Source organism: Aptenodytes patagonicus, chromosome 21, assembly GCF_965638725.1.
Source record: "Aptenodytes patagonicus chromosome 21, bAptPat1.pri.cur, whole genome shotgun sequence".
Taxonomy (NCBI): Eukaryota; Metazoa; Chordata; class Aves; order Sphenisciformes; family Spheniscidae; genus Aptenodytes; species Aptenodytes patagonicus.
The window spans coordinates 3,217,660-3,234,013 of record NC_134969.1 but is presented as its reverse complement, the minus strand read 5'-3'; the positions used below and the strand labels follow the sequence as shown (position 1 = coordinate 3,234,013).

The window sequence follows — 16,354 nt, the reverse complement described above, 5'->3', positions numbered from 1 at the left end:
TTCCTTTCTGATCTCCCCAATCTGCTCTGCCTTTTCCCAGTGCCTGATATCTAAGCCCTGCTTGTCAGCAGAAGAAAGACTTTCAACAGGTCTGTGCCCTGGCTTAAAGAAATTAAGTAAAGGTTCTGCTCGTATCCCTTTTTAGGTTTTTTTTTTTTTTGTGCTTTCAGAATACTGTAGCTAACCCCCAGCAACTGCCTGCACGGTTCAGGTCTTGCAGACAGGCGTGTTTGAGGCGCGGGAGCTCAGGGACCAGCCTTACCGCGCTCGTGGCAAGCGAGTCCTGGATGGAGGTGGAGGAGAGCACAGCCGGCTGCTCTCCCTCCAGGTTCTTCTCGATCTCAGCCACCGACTGGAGGAGGCTCTCCAGGCTCTCCTGGACGCTCTGGGACTGGGCAATGGATTTCTGCAGCAGGTCCGAGCGCTCGGCCATCTGCTGGGAGAGGCTCTGGAAGCGGTTCACGATGGCATCTGCAGAGTTCAGTGCAAAGGAAAATCAGCGGCAAAGAGCTTCTCGCCTGGTGCTCAGAGAGCAGCAAGTACCACCTTTGGCTCCTGCCAAACTCTCACTGATGACAAATCCCCATCCCCAAACTCAGCAGCGAGACAGGGGACGGAACGCAAACGGCCAAACTGGATCTCAGCCCTCCTCACGTGCAAACACAAGCCCTGAAGACGCATTGTTGTTTGCCTTTGCCCCACCTTCTCCCAAAAGTGGAAGACTTCATCTTTCCTACCTCCTTGGTTGGTTTTCACGCTCTCCCCAACCATCCCTGCTAATGCAGGCGACTACTTTGCTCTGTACCTGTTGTTTCCTGAACGTGCCCGTGGTCCGGGGCCGGCTCCCCTTGTACCTCCAGCAGGGACTGAGCTGCTTTCTGGAGCTTCTCCACCGGCACCTGATGCTCAGCGAGGTCTCCCTGCAGCTGCTGCTTTGACACGAGACAAGGCAAAATCAGCAGTGGGCCCCACGCAAGAGACCTGCACCCGCGGGGAGCTCAGGGCTCCATTAAAACCCTGCTGAGGGATCCTGTTCACTTAATCACAAAATCGTTAAGAAAAATAACAACGTAGGTTGGAAGGTCCAACCCCCTGCTGCAGGCAGGGCTGACTTCAGAGCTGGATCAGGGAGTCTGGGCTGTCCCAGCGCCCAGCCACCCTCATGGGGGAGGAACGTCCCCGCCGTGTCCTGCTGGGATGTCCCCTGTGGCAGTCCGTGACTGCAGCCCCGTGTCCTTGCTCTGAGCACCTCTCAGAAGAGTCTGGCTCCACCTGATCTGCAGCGCAGGGACCTCCTGAGCCTGCAGGTACCTCTTTGCACTCAACCAGCAAAAAAAGTGAACGGATCGAGTCTCTTTCCTGCCGCTGACTGCTCAGAGCAGCAGCCAAATTCCCGTACAGCCTCCAACGCTCCCCCAGGAGATCACCCAAGGGCCCCGTACCTTAGCACTGGCAAGCTGCTTTTGCAGAACAGCCGGATCTGAAGAAACCGTCTCCGAGAGCAGTTTCCCAACGGCAGCTTCACTCTCCTGCAGCCACGTCCTGAGAGACTCTGCCACCTCCTGGAACTGCTGGTAGTGATCCAGCAAGGTGTTCAGGTGGGAGCCCAGCTTGGTGCACTGCAAAGGAGCAACAAGACGTAACGGGAGGATGCACACAAGCACAGAGCAACGTGGGCACCGCTGGAATACACACAGAAATCATCGAGAAAGAAGAAACAATCAAAAAAACAATCTTGCCATATGTGTTACAGGAATTACAGGAGGCAACATGCAGACCAACACCAAGACAGGGGGTGTTACTCCCGCCCAAGCTCTGAAGAAGACAATCCTTGTCCTACAGTCTACATGTGTGCTAGAAGTCCAGCCAGACACTCGAGAGAAACATCTCTCGGCCACCCCTGCTCGTTCGACACGCACAGGAGGAAAACAAGCGCCCAGGGTTCAACTCCCAGCCTTGCAAAGCCCATCTTGTACCTTGGAGTGTAGCGTGGTGTATCGCTGCGTCGCATCCTCCAGCTTGCTCTTGACCACGCTCCCGGACATCAGCGGCTGGGACCCTGCGTCCTCAGCAGCTCCCTCTGCATCCAGCACCTTCTGCCCCGACATGGTAACAAACCGCAGGTCGCCTTTGTGGGAGATCACATCTTCTGAGAAGCTCCCCTGTCGCAGGAGCAGCTGCCGGAGGGCCGTGGGGTCGCTGTCCCCCTTGTACATCCCCTCCAGATCCTGCTCCGCTTGCTTCAGCCAAGCCTCAAACTCCCCGTGATCCCGCAAGAACTTCTGCAGCTCGTCCCGCAGGACTTGCACTTGCTTCAGCCGCGTTTCCGACTGCGAGAGAGAAGCCGCGTACTGGTCCTTCAGCTCTGCCAGCCGGCCCTGGAGCCGGTCCCGCTCCCCCCGAGCCAGGCTGTGGCCATGCTTGTCCAGGAAAGCCTGTGCCGACTGCGTGGCCAGGATGACGTCCTGCTGCTGGGACAGCAGCTCCTGGTGCTGGGCCTGAAAGATGCCGGAGAGCAAAGGTGATGCTTGCGACCAAGGGTCTCTGCCCACCAGCACCCGGAGGGTGCAGCGAGGCCACGCGCGTGACTGAGCCTCCGCACCCTCCTACAGCACTACCAAGGTGGGGGAACACCCCAAGGCTGGGATGCAGGCAGGCACTCTGCCCACAGGAGAGTAACCCCTTCTCTGACCATGATGGGCACCTTCTCTCGTTACCCTGATTGCACCGTGCCGTGGCACCCACCCACCAACACAGAGTGCATGTCCTCCAGGAAGCCAGGCAGGGACTTCCCAAGTCTCCCATACAGAAAATCACCCCCAACACGTGTTTCGGAGGCCAGACCCATCTAACACCCCGTCCTGCTCCCAGCTGCATCAGCAGCAGGAGGCAGGGTCAGTGCGTCGGGCAGAAAGCTTTGAGAGGGACGAGGTGTCGGTCCTGACCTTCAGCCTCTTGTACTGCTCATCCAGGCTCTCGGCAGCGCTGTGTGCTCCCACGACGTGGCCGTCGGGGACGTCCCGAGTGCCTGTCCCCGCTCGCGCCCCTGGCGCTTGCTCGATGGGGTGCGGTCTGTACTCCAGGAGCCCTCCCTTCTGCTCCAGCGATGCCACCCAGTTCAAAAGGGAATCGATCTTATTGCGGTTCTCCTCCAGCTCTTTGGCAGCCTTCACCTGAAAGCACAAAGGCTCCAGATAAGAATGACCCATTTTATGCACGTTCAGCAAACGGCTGCATGGAGGAGGGCGAAAAATAAAACCAACAGAAGGAAAAGCCCCAAACAGTTTTCCAGCCACAGCCTGGAACGCTCACAGACCTCCAGAACGCTTCGTGGCTCTCTGAAAGGGGGGAAGGTGCAAAGAAGCTGTGAATAAACTCAGCCTCTCTGCAGTGTTGCATCTCTCACCCCGATACAACCCAGAGTGCCCCCCGTGAAGGGTTGCGACTCCTCGCACGCAGGTGTGAGCACCGCTTTCACCGCCAGCGCGTGGAGGTGCCCGATGCTCGCCCTCCCATTACAGGTCAGCCCAAAGGCAGAGCAAGGTGCCTTTTACTCCCCCTTTTCCTCCACAACCAGCTCATCTGTGGCTACAGTTCTCAAGGCATTTCATGAGAGAAATGCCTGGGGGGCACCTCGCCTGGGGGACAGACAGGAAGGAGCAGCAAATTGCTTTATGCCGTATCACCCAGACGAATAACAGGACCCCAGATGAGTCTGACTGCACTGACTGGACCTCACTGTCCACCTCAAGCAGAGCCAGGGGGCTACACCTCTTTGCACGTTACCTTTTCAGTCTCCTGCTGCACTGCAGCAGTCACAGCGCTCTCCAGCTCCTTCTGGGCCACCTCTGTCCTCTCCTGCAGGGACCGGTACTGCTCCTTGGCACGCTGGAGCTTCTCTTGCAGTGCTGCCAGCTCCCCAGGCTCCATCTTCGCCTTGTTCTCCTCCAAAAACTCCTCTGTGCTTTTCAGGACGCTGGCGAAGGAGGCGGCTCGGGTGTGCATGTTCCTCTGCAGCTCCTAGGCAGACGATGCCGTAAGGCTCCACGCGCTCCCGAGGCAGCACCGAGCCTCTCCGCCTTCTGCTCCCCGTTTTTAAAAGCACTGACCTTAATATCGCTTTGCCTCTGCTGCAAGGCGGACAGGTCCCCTTCGTTGGCTGCTCTCTGCTGCTCTGCCAGCGTGTCCTCTGCCTGGTGCAGCCAGTGGCTTAGCTCGGCCAGGCTCTGCGCCCGGGCTGCCTGCTGCTCCTGCAGCGTCTGCGGGCAGAGGGGAGGGGAGAGGGGACAGTTAGTACCTGTGCTGCACCTCCGGTCACGCACAACGCTGAAAGGCAAGGCGAGAGGTTACAGCTGGAGCATCTCCTGAAGACGAGGATGCAGCACAGAAAACGGCTTTTGCAGCTCTCCACGTGCTCCCTCTCCCTCTCAGGCTCAGACGCTGCGGGAACGGGGCTGAGGTGCCGAGTCCCTGCCGAACAGGAGCGGCTCACTGCACGTTTGCCACCGTTCGAGCAGGTTTCTCTCAATCTACTCTTTGAGAAGCCCGTTCAGCTCCACGTGGAGCTACGCTCCAGGTCACGCACTCCTCTCTTGGGAGAGCTCAACCAGAAGTTTCTGTGCCTTTTCCATTCGACCTTACAAACTTTAAAACTGCAGCAGAAACTCTTCTAACGAGAGGTAACAACAACCTGAGGCCAGGCAGCACCACTGTGGAGCCCCAAACAACCTAAGTAGGCTGGTTTTTGGATCCTGGGGTTGGAGAGGGAGCCCGGGAGAGAGAAAGCGTTTCTGTTGCTGATCCAGCTCCTCCGTTTTGCTGCCAGAGCACAATACAGAAGCGCCTGTTTGAGCAATTGAGCATGATGTGACCTGAGAGTCCCTGCAATGTTCCTGTTCCCCCTTCCCAGGGGAGATAAAGGTTTTTTGAGTTTCACTGGGCATTTCAGCAAGGTGATGTACAAACTTGTGCAAAACACTGTGCTTGTTTCTCCCAGTCATAAGACAAACAACAGAAGCAAATTGAAAGAGCCTTCTTAAGAGCTCTTCAGCTGCAAAGCGAGTTCTTCCTGGGTTAGGATGGGCGCACACTCAATCTGAAAAAGCAAAGCAAACTGGTTAATATACACACACACTCCAGAGAGGACAGGCAAGAGTTACAGAGAGCAACTGTTAATAAAAAACACGTTAATCCTGTCTTGAATAAGAGGATCCATGCAGTAACAGGTGCTGCAGCAATGCAGCAGAGACCTGAGGACTTGCTTTTGCAGCTGCCTGCTGCCTTGATACATCATCAGCTGTTTCTCTGGGACAGCAATACCTGACTTGTGCAGTGGAAATAAGACATTAAAACTGCCAGGTGTCTGTGGTGGCCCCCCTGCACAGGGATTTTCTGGTGGGGTTACAGAGACCAGGGTTTATTCCACCCAGCCCAAAGCAACTCGATGTCTAGCAGAGGACTGCCCGGCTGTGCTACCCAGACCTCGGCAGGGCTCCACCTTTTGGGAGGAAAGCGACTTTCCGCCTGGGAGTTACATGGTAGGAAGAAGAAAGACTTTAGAGGAAGCTCATGATGTGCAATGAAAAGTCATAAACTGTGAGTGGCATGCACATGAAATCCCAAATACGACGTGTCTCAGCGCACGTTCTTGTGGCCGGGAAGCGCTTCAGCGAGCAAACTGCAGCCAGGAAGCAGATGTCTCACAACCTTCACCTGATCCGTCTGCTCCACTTGCTGGAGACAGACCTGCAGGACCTCCACCCGAGCCATCACATGCTCCGACAGGTCCCGGAAAGCCTTCTGCAGCTCGTTGAGCAGCCTCAGCAGCTGCCTGCTCTGCTGAGGGGTCAAGTCCTGGGCGTGCTCTGAGATAAGGAACTGGATGTCGAAGGCAGTGGCGTCGAGCTGAGATTTGGTGTCAGCGAGGGGCTCTTTCAGCTCCTGAATGGGAGAGAAAAGACCTGTCAGGCAAAATGACTCCGCAGCCAGTGCTCTCCTGCACTGCCAGCTTCAGATGGGACACGCGGACAGGCAGCAGCATGCACCCAAAAAAAGTGCTCTGTCACCAGAACGATATATTCCAGAAACCCGAAACGCTCCCAAAAGCACACTCAGCGTCGAGATGACAGCATCTCGCCACAGCAATTTTCTAACATGCCTCTGCACCAGGCCTCCAGCACCTCACCAAGAGGTTGCTTGGACCGTGCGTGTAGGGCTGCCCTTGGGTCTGAAGATGACCCAGACCTGGAGCTGCCAGCAGCTCTGTCCAGTCCACAGTGACTTCGTGTGCCACCATCAGCTCTCAAAGCCTTCGATCCCCTGCCTTCAACGCCAAGGTGCTACCAGCGAACAGGAGATGCTGAACTGACCGAATCTTGAAAGCTATCGTTAAAAGATGATTAAATGTGGAGGGGAGCCTGGGCTCCTCCTACAGTCGATGGGAGACTGGGGCAGGTGTGATGGAGGGGGCTCTCAGAGCCCCCACAGAGGACGCAGCTCTCTCCTCAACAGCCTGACGGGAATCCCTCCCGGTTGCTCAGCCCCCACCACACACCTGCATTTTAGCATGTTCCCCAAACGGCCAAAGAGATGGTTTGCGTATTGTGGAAACAAATGACTTTGGAGCAAATAACAATATTGTTGCTCCTCCTGTAACACAGGATAAGGGCAAACCTTTGGTAGGCTCCAGGAGGGAAGCAGGATTAAAAGCTTCTCCTCCGCGTAGAGGACAGCAACTTCATCAGCCAGAAGGATTAGGGGCATTGCCATGGTTACCTTGTAGTGCTGGAGGCAGCGACTCAAGCTGTTCACATCAGTCGTGTGGTGGTAACCGCTGCCGTCCAGCGACTCTGCAGTGCCAGAGACCCAGCTCAGCAGCTCCTGGAGTTTGCCCTGGAGAGTCTCGTGACGTGCCAGGATTTTAGCCTTAAAAACAGAAATGCATCATTTAAAGAAGGAGCAGAGCGCTCCAGGGAAGGAGCGCTGGGATGCTCGGGAGGCAGCGGGGACAGTTGCCAGCTCTACCTTTTCGGTTTCTGCCGCCCCACGCAGGTTTTGCAGCCGGGACTCCAGGACATCACTCGCAGAGCTCAGAGACTTCTGGAGGTTCTTGGCATCCTTCTCCAAAGCCTTCAGTAATTGCTCAGGGACTTCTTCAGGGGGGTTGGCCACAATCCATTTCACGGTGTCCAACTCCTGATTCACTGGGAAGCTCAGCTCCTGCAGCTCAGCGCTCAGGGCCTGAGGCAAGACAGCATCGTTATGTCTAAGATACGGTGACTTCATCTTCCCACTGCCAATACTGAGGAAAGGTTTTGGAGACCCAGCTCCAAACACTGCGTCTATCTGCTAGAAAGATTCATCCAGCCCCGCTCGGCTGCCAGCACTCGCCTGTCTTTCTCCAGGCTGTAAAACTCATTTCAGCCAAGCTTAGGTTATTGTCTAAGCAGGGAGGAGAAGGTGAGCCAGAGGCAGTGCCAGAGCAGGGAGGGATGGGGTTTGCATATAAATGCCTGTTAAACCCGAGACTAACCTCCCCGAAGCAGGCTCCCAGAAGCAGGGAGGAGGTGCAAGGGCTCTGCACGAACCTGGGGAGAGGAGGAACGAGCTCTGTCCTGCCTAATGCCGGCCGAGCCTGGCCCAGCCTCGCTCACCTCCGCCTGCTGCAGCAGGTCGTGCAGGGCTGCCAAATTCTGCTCCACCGGCTGCACACGTTTGATTCTCATCTCAATATCTCGGAGCATGGAGAGATATGATATCAGCTTCTCATCGTGCTCCAGACACATCTTCTTGCTGAACATGATCTGCAGAATCAAACAGTAAAACAAAACCTCAAATTTAGACATAAAAGAAAACAAAGGATTATATATTATTCTTTTTTTCAGAGAAGAAATCTGTTAATAACATTCCATTTTGGGGACTTTCCACTCACTAGCCTTATCTACAAGATTTACTACAGGAAAAATAAAACACATGGCTCTTTTTCCAACATAAGCTTATAAATGGCAAGAGATCTCTGGTGTTACAGTAAAAGTGCCAAAAAAAGAGTCCTAGTTATTAGTAATTTGTAAGTAATGCTCTAGCAAAAAGAACCCGCAACTAAGCCTTGAGTGTTTTCAGTCCTACATCACCAGGTCCTTTGCCAAATCCATCGCAGCTGATACAGCAACATCAGGCTCAAACATCCACCCACCCCTCATGTTCTGGCTGTCCTCTGTGCTGAGGACCTCGGACAGATTTAACATCAAACGTACACAAGTAGCTCATAAAAAAAAATGTCGAAATAGCAAAAAGCATCAATTTACCTGGGCTGGTCTCGTGGATTCCCTCGAGGTTTCCAGCAGCTCCCCCTCCACTATCACAGGTAAGAGCAAGCCCCGATCGCCAGGACCCGGCTGCCTGGTCCTCTCCTGGGGTGTTTCTCCTTGGGATTTGGGGGGAACAGGCGCACCTCCTTGGCCTGTGCTGATCTCCGCTGTTTGCTCTTGCCGCGTCTCTTCTCCAGGCTCAAGGACTGCAGAGGTTTCCTGAACTTCTCTGGGTTCCTCTCTGATAATTAATTCATCGGGCAGTTCACCTGCTGCAGGGGCTGCACTGGACACATCGCTGGTGGTTTCCACCTTGGTGTTTTCCTGGGTCATCCTCTCCTCCAGGCTCAATGCCACCGAGGAATCGTGGCCATTTCTGATCCCACCTTTCATCACCTCTCGAGCTCCCCCTTGTCCTGGGAGAAGAGGGAACACCTGACCCCCAGCAAGGTTTTCTTTATCTTTCTCAGAAATTGTTTTCTTTTCTTTTTCATCCCTGCTGCTCCCCATGTGCTTGGCTGCGTCTCTTGCCAACCCAGCAGTAATCTTGGTGGTGGTTTCATGTTTTGGTTCTGGCATGCTTGAGATGAAGTCCTCCTCCTCCTTCCCTGGAATTTTTCTGGCAATCAGAAAAGGAAGGGACTGCTTTTCCACAGAAGATTTCTCTGGCTGAGCACTGTCTCCCGGGACACCAGTCTGCTTTGCTTTCTTTTTCTTGCTTTTCTGTTTGTGGGTAGGTTTTAGCTCAGTTTCACTTGTTTTTTCTTGATCAACTGGACCTTCTGCACCCAATCTCGGGGTTTCTTCTTCAATGTGCTTGACAGGTTTTTCACCTGCAAGCTCGTCTCCTGCAGGCTTCGTAGGGATGCCAATCTCAGGGGGTTCTCCAGACTCTGTAGGACCCATCTCTTCCTTCCCTCGACCCACAGTAACAGATTCTCTCAGGACTACCGGCGTTACCCCATCCAGGCTGCCCGCCCGCTCTCCTTGCTCAGAAGCCACCGCTGCACCTTCTTCACCTGCCACAACTCCCTCTGCACTTACAAACCCTCTCCTCCTCCTCCTCCTCTCCTTGCTGTCCTCCGCACTGCGAAGCACCTCCGTGTCCAAGAACGACTGCTCTTCCTGCAATCCCAATCCCTCCACTTTCTCTGTCCCTCGATCTACTTCTTCTCTCCTCAATTCCTTCCCCCAAGCTGCTCTCACCTGGGAGCTGCTTTTTGCAGTCCCTTCTTCCATAGCCCTTACCACCACCGTCTCTTCGGAGAGAGATGCTGTACCTAATACTGAGGGGTATCCTGGAGTCAGTTCCACCTTTTCTTGGGGCTGACGCGTTACACCATCCTTTGAAGTTTCTTGAGGTTTTGATTTCCCTTCTGTTGGTGTCACTGGGGATCCCTTGGCAGCAGCACCTCCAGCCACGTCGTAGCTCATGGCTTCAGATCTGGCTTTATGCTCAACACCATCAGACTTCTTAGCAGCACTGGTAGAGAGGATGACGTCTTCCTCTTCTGGAGATCTTTTTTCCATTTTTTCCTGGGAAAGGTGGGGCTCGTCTACTTTGCAGACCTCAGAACCATATTTGTCTTCAGATATTTGTGCCTCCTCAAGACTGGCAGCTAATTTTTGGCTAATCAGTTCTTTTTCAACAGCTTCCTTTAAAGTCAATCTTTTCCCACTGCTAGCATCAACAATTCCCCCAGTCCTCATCTGGTTGGTGGCGATGAGTTTGGCCATCTCCTCATCCAGCAGCCCCTGCTCCACAGCAGCCCTGAGGGAGAGCCTCTTGCTGACGGTACCCTCCACGACCCCCCCGCTGTCTGCCTGAGCCTGCAGCAACCGCAGAGTGGGCAGAGGGTCCACCTTCCCCAGCCTCACCGCCTCGGCACACGTGAGCTTGTTCCCCGTCACCTCATCCTTGATGGCTCTGAAGGGATGGACCTCCAGATACCTCTGGCCAGATTCAATGTCGATTTTACACTTCTTTATGAACTCCGAGTAGGGAACGATCATGCAAGTCTCGGGATCTACCATTCCTTCTTTCATTTCTGAAGATGACAGGGCTTTCTCCATAACCTGCTCAGGCAGCAAGCCCTCCTTTACCGCTTGACAGAGTGCCAGTCTCTGGCCAGAAGCAGGATCAAAAATGCTTCCACTCCCAGCCTGGATTTCTTGCACTTTCCTCTGGAAGTCTGGGCTAACGAGCCCTAACGATACTGCCTGGGGCAAGGGCAGCTTCTCCTTCGTAACTGGATGAACATAATCCTGCAGGCACACGCTTTCAGCTTTCGTGAGTTCGTTACATAAATCTTGATTGATCAACCCATGTTTCATTGCGTCGTTTACCGAAAGCCTCATTCCAGACACGTGATGGATGATTCCTCCATCAGCAATCTGCTTGGTCAAGAGCTGAAAAGCTTTTTCCTTTTTCAGGAGCCCTTTTTCAACAGTCTGTGCAACAGTCAAAGGCTGCTTCGTTTTAGGATCCGCAATTCCACTGGTTTCAGCCTGTAAGCTAATGAGCTTCTGTCTGGTCACCTCATCAGTGTCTTTCCCTTTGGAAGCCTTCTCCAGCTTGATCAGCTCTTTCTGACCTGTTGGCTCTATGAGGCCCAGATTTGAAGCCAAAGTGACCGATACTTTTTTGCCACGTTTCAAGTCAACGACCCCTCCAGTAACCACTTGCCCTTCCAAGATCCTCATTGCCGTTTCCTTGTCCAGAAGGCCAACTGCAGCGGCATCCTTGATAGAGTAGACAAAGTTATTGCCCGGGTCAAGAACGCCACTTATCGCTTTGTCAGATGCTAATACCTTCTGGAGAAGCTTCTCATCCATCAGACCTTCTTCAATGACGTCCTCGGTGGTTAATGATTCACATGTATGCGAGTCAAAGAAGCCACTGAACATCTTCATTTTCTCCATTAGTTTCACAGCTGTGTGGCTGGGCACCACGCCGCAGGCTACTGCTTCATTTAGAAGAAGAGTCTTGCCCGTCTGCTCATGGATTATGCCACCGCTTTGGAGCTGCGTTAACAGCGTTTCCAAAGTGTCCTCCGCTTCCTGCTCTGCAGGGGCTGGCAGGGATGTTTCATCAACACTCTCATCACATGGTGCTTCTTGCCCCTCTCCTTCCACTTCCAATACACTTCCCATGTCTTCCCTTTGCCTCTCCGTTTGCTCTGCCTCTCTAGTTTTAGGGAGCACAATCTCCTCTCCTCCCAGCATGCCATTCTCAATTGTTTCCTCGTTTAGCAAGTAAATCTCTGTAACACCTTCTGCCTCTAGTTCAGATCCCTGCGCATCCTGAGACCTCTCTGCCATGATTTCCACTCTATCTCCACTTTCTGAAACATCCATCGATATGCAGATTTCACTTTTCACAACCGCCCCGCTTTCCGATGCCCTCTTCTGATCTTCGATACTTTCCACTCCATCTACTGTAGTAGGCTTGGACTCTTCTTCTGCCTCAATCATCATTTCCTCTGTTTCTCTGAATCCACCACCAAGGTCACCGGGACGTCCTGGCATCGATAGTTTTACCTGATGTTTGTCCTTGCTTGTAGTAGCTACTTGCTCTCTTCCAAATTCAGCATCAGCTTCACTCTTGATGGTAGCCTGTTCGGTAGAAATCTGCTTTTGCTGCTCCACAAGAAGGGTATCTTCTGCATCCTCCAACAGGAGGCTTTCAGGTCCCATCACCACCTCCCCATTCTCCAAAGCAGTTCTAGGTGGCAGGACCTTTTCGCTTTTTTCTTTTGAAGGAGCAAATTGAAACTCAAGCTGCTGCAAAGCCAAACCATTGCAAGGCTCGCTTTCGAGAGCTGCATTTGCCTTTGTCTCCTCAAAGCCTTCACTCCCTTCCAACGTGTGTGCACAGGATCCATTTTCTTGGGTTTGGATGAGGGCTTTAGTGAGATTGTTCAACTCTCCATCCACTAAGAGCAGCTTCTGGCCATCATGGATGTTGATATAGCTGTGGGTCATCAAGTGGAACATCAGCCTTTCGTCGTCACTCCTTAGCAGAGGGTCAGTTTGCTCTCTGTGACCTGTGGGACTCCTACCAGAAGAGCTCTGGGCATGCCTGCTTCTGCTGGGAGAGCCAGCAAGCTGCACGCTGGCCATGACATCAGGTATGGCCGTGGATTTCAGCTTCTTCGCCACATCTCTCTCCAAGATGCCATGTTCAACTGCTTTCTTCCAGGACAACACCTCAGTGGTTTCTGGTATAAAGACAGCCTTAATGAGTTGCCGCTTGCTGAGAATCTTGTAAACCAACTCCGTAGACAGGATTCCTTGCTCTAAAGCATCCGCAACCGGGACGATCTCCCCCGTCTCTGGCCACAGGAGCCCCATGAAGGACCACAGGGATTCCAGGACCACCAGTGCAATCCTTGGTGCTACCAACTCTCTCCTTACAGCTTCATCAACTGTCAGTCTCTCTCCCGTGATGGTATCGATGATGCCACCCGTCTGAAGCTGCCGGATAAGAAGCGTGCATGCCAAATCCTGGTCAATTAAATTATGTCTCACGGCCTCGTCCACAGTCAGCCTGTGCCCTGTCCTGGGGTCAACAATGCCACCAGCAAAGAGGTGGGCTTCCAACAACCTGACCGTTACCTGCCTGTCTATCAGCCCTTCCTGGACCGCACGGAAGATGCTGACTTTTCTGCCTGATTTCAAGCTCACCATCCCACCCGCCAGCTGCTTGACCGGGAGCAGCCTCAGTCCAGTCTCTTGGTGGATGGTGCATCGGTGCATGAGCTCGGGCAGACTGATTTTCTCAGCAGTGTTGGGGTCAATCAAATCCTTGCCACCCTCCAGGTGAGAGAGAAGTCTGGAATAAAGCTGGGGGGTAAAGAGCTTTTCTCGCACCGCTGTCTCCATGCTGATTCTGCCCTGATGGACTTTAAAGCCCCCAGTGACGAGCTCAGCTTCAAGAATCTTTAGCCCAATGCTCTCACTGATCCTCCCCTCTTCTATCGCAGTAACGACAGGTAGGAGCTGCCTCCCTTCACATCTGACTTCTTCCACCCGGTGGAGAGCATCCTTCAATTCCTGCAGCACCTGGAACGTCCTGAGGTCGATGATGTTTCTTGCCAGACCTTTCTCCAAGGAGAGTTTCTCATTGGTCTCTGGAACAACTAAGTCAGATGTGATAACCTGGGCCTCCAAGAGGGCGAGGCCAGTGTCCTGATCTATAAGACCTCTCTGCATAGCACCAAAGACAGGGAATATTTCTACCGTGCCAAGATCGATCACTCCTGCCACTGCTTCGTTGCCCTAGAACAGAAAGAGAAGGAAAAGAATTAAATCAGAATCGAGCATTGCCAGCACTCAGATTGTATGAGGTCCAGGGAGGTCTCAGTTTCCAAAAAAAAGTTTAAAAACCCTAAACAGGCTAGAAAGGAGTCCCAAAGTGTTTGGAATGCAACTCCAAAGGCATCACAGCACGCAAATTGGTGCATTTGCTAGCTTGCACATTGCCAGCAAGTTTTAATGCTCATCTAGTCCATCACCCAGGGCAGCACTAAGATGCTTCCAACATCCACCAACAGTAACGCAGCAAAGCGGCAAGCAGCAAAACCCAGAAGTGCTCCTGATGCTCCATGGAGAAACAGAGGGAAGGAGACCAACAAGCACACCAAAGCCGTTCAACAACTCTTGTTTTAAAAAGTAAAGACAACACAAGTCCCACTGTGTACTCAGAGGAGAAAAACCCCCAAAGATGTCCACTTCAGGGTATCCAGGAACCTCTCCCAGCGCAGTTTCCACCCTGACTCCTGCCATGCTTAAACCCTGCACTTCCCCCAGCAGATCTCGAGTGCCAGGACAGCCAGGGAACACCACAGAGCCCCGTGCCATGGAGCAGCTCCCCAGCCACACAGACCAGCCATGCATTAGGGCAGGAGCACTGCATGCAGGGCAGCTTCCCGAGCGTGACCACCGGCACCCACTCTGCCCCGCTCCAGCACCTCTAAGTAGCTGTGCTCTTCAGACAGGGCAAGGGCAGAAATATAAAAAGTTGGAGGTCCCAGCATGGAAACAGTGACAGGCTGGGAACAGACCATCCACTTTGGGGTTTCTGGAGGGGCTTTTTCTCTTCTTGCTGGTATCCCCACAAGGAGGGTAAAAATTAAGATGATAAAGACTAACGGCTCTTCGGACGTTTGGGTTTCTCCCAGTCCCGCTGGTTGGGTATAAGGTTGGCCCAAGCACTAAAAGATTTTTGTGGGGATAGGGAGGAGGGAATCTGGATTGTGGAATGAATTCCTTTGGCATCCCCAAGACCCCCAGATTTCTTTTTTTAATCGGTGAGTCTAACAGCACAGGCAGCTGGGGATGTTTGTAGCTGCGGCACAGCTCGGTTAGGGCAGAGCAGAGGATGCAGCCTCCACCAGGCTGGTCTGCAGTTCCCCCCGCTGTCTTCTGCTGCGGAGACAGGGTGAACCTGCTGGAAAAACCTAAGCTCTCCACCATCACCGCCAGACTCAGGCATGCACGCTGGGAGATGAACAAGCCGTGGAAAGACAGAGAAGAGGAGGGGGGAAAAAAGAGAAAGATAAAAAAAGGAGGTGGGAGAGAAGGGGGTAAAAGGCTTTTACTTACCCGAGTTGCAGGGTGTGCCTTGAGCAGTTAAAGACAGAGCCTTATGGAGCAGTTCAGCCGTATCACACACAGTGTAAAGCTTGGTGTTAGCGTCCAGCATGCGACTGTTTTGTTTGCAAAAAGAACCCCACACACAGGTCGTCCTCTTTCACTTTGTGTGTTTTGTTTGTTTAAATCCCGGAGGGTTAGTTAAACTTGTAAGCAAGGATGTCAGTTAATCTTAAAAACAGTTGACATGAAACACAAACTGTACAGGGACACATCATGCTCAATTTAGCGCGTTCTGCTTTGCGTTTTTGTCTTTTATAACTTCTCTCTGACAGTTGGATGTTTCCAGCAAGCAAATGTTAAAGAGTTCCTCATGCTCCCTCTACAGTGAAGCAACTGCACCGCACAAGAGCTGCAGGGATCATCTCGTAGACGGGCCAGGGATCTACGGCGAAGCCCCACTGCCACCTCTCATCTCGTTTCCTGGGCTTTGTCGAGAGCGTGAGTGAAAACTGTTCTAGCCTGAGCCCCAAAGCGTGCTCACGCTGTACGAAAACAGCCCGGCAAGCCCTGGAGAAGGCTTTTGCTATAAAGTCATTTTCCTGTCCGGGAGGAAGGAAAAAGGGAAAGGAAAAAGCATCCTTTCCACAGGCAGGCTGCTCTCCTGGCAGCAGCAGCAGCATCAAAGCCGTGATGGCTTAGCGGCGACTAACGAAGTTGGTTTGCTCATCGTAAGCTTTCTGCTGCCAGCACAAGGGCTAAAGGGCTTGCAACAGAAAGCATCTACTGCACTGAGACACCTGAAATGTGCTATAAAGTCCCATTTGGAGAGAATCACTATATGTTTAGGTAAAAGCTGGACAGGCAGATTTCAAACAAGCAGCCCCGTCGCCTTCCTCCCATGAGCGGCTCGAACAGGGCTTCACTCATGGACCCAACAGCCAAAACCTGCATCACGCATCCAGATCTGAGCGGGCCGTTGCTTCAGAGTACAGGGAGCCAGCAAGCAAACACACAAATATATCCATCGACACATGTATATACACTTACATAACACGTACACGTATATCTGTGAATGACCGAAGACAGCTCATAACAGAGGCAATAAGGATGTGCTTTCAGCCCTCCCTACCCAGTGAAACAAGGATGGGGACTGACGGGAGCGCTGGTGGATGTGAAGAGGGAATGGGTCCAGCTACAGGTCGTGAAGGTCGCCCAGGTCAGCTGAGGGCCTGGACAATGAAGTTGCTCTTCCACTGGGGAGAGCAACTTCATTCAGCCGCAGCCGAGACAAACCTCTCGCCAGACCCTGAGGTACACGAGACCGCACGGGCAAATGCCCTTCTGCAGAAACCCACCTTCTTGAGTCTCCTGCACGCAGGCAGCCTGTGAGATGGAGCCCTCTGCGGTTAAAGCACTGAGAGGGCATTCCTCAGAGGGCACAGATTTGCTAA

At 53.1% G+C, this 16,354-nt stretch overlaps 1 protein-coding gene across 27 annotated transcripts in view; it reads right to left on the bottom strand.

Annotated features, from left to right (window-relative positions):
• Nucleotides 1-16,354, bottom strand: part of MACF1 (microtubule actin crosslinking factor 1) — a 149,886-nt gene that overhangs the window by 66,838 nt on the left and 66,694 nt on the right. For 20 of the 27 annotated variants that reach the window (XM_076357469.1, XM_076357470.1, XM_076357480.1 and 17 more), the window contains 12 exons: nt 8,304-13,586; nt 7,653-7,802; nt 7,024-7,239; nt 6,775-6,924; nt 5,707-5,940; nt 4,110-4,259; nt 3,787-4,020; nt 2,946-3,173; nt 1,977-2,498; nt 1,443-1,619; nt 806-929; nt 263-471 (listed from right to left, as the gene is read on the bottom strand). In XM_076357469.1, coding sequence (XP_076213584.1) covers nt 263-471; nt 806-929; nt 1,443-1,619; nt 1,977-2,498; nt 2,946-3,173; nt 3,787-4,020; nt 4,110-4,259; nt 5,707-5,940; nt 6,775-6,924; nt 7,024-7,239; nt 7,653-7,802; nt 8,304-13,586 — 7,677 coding nt within the window. The remainder of the gene's footprint in view (nt 1-262; nt 472-805; nt 930-1,442; nt 1,620-1,976; nt 2,499-2,945; nt 3,174-3,786; nt 4,021-4,109; nt 4,260-5,706; nt 5,941-6,774; nt 6,925-7,023; nt 7,240-7,652; nt 7,803-8,303; nt 13,587-16,354) is intronic. The other 7 variants (XM_076357476.1, XM_076357482.1, XM_076357478.1 and 4 more) reach the window with 2 other exon arrangements.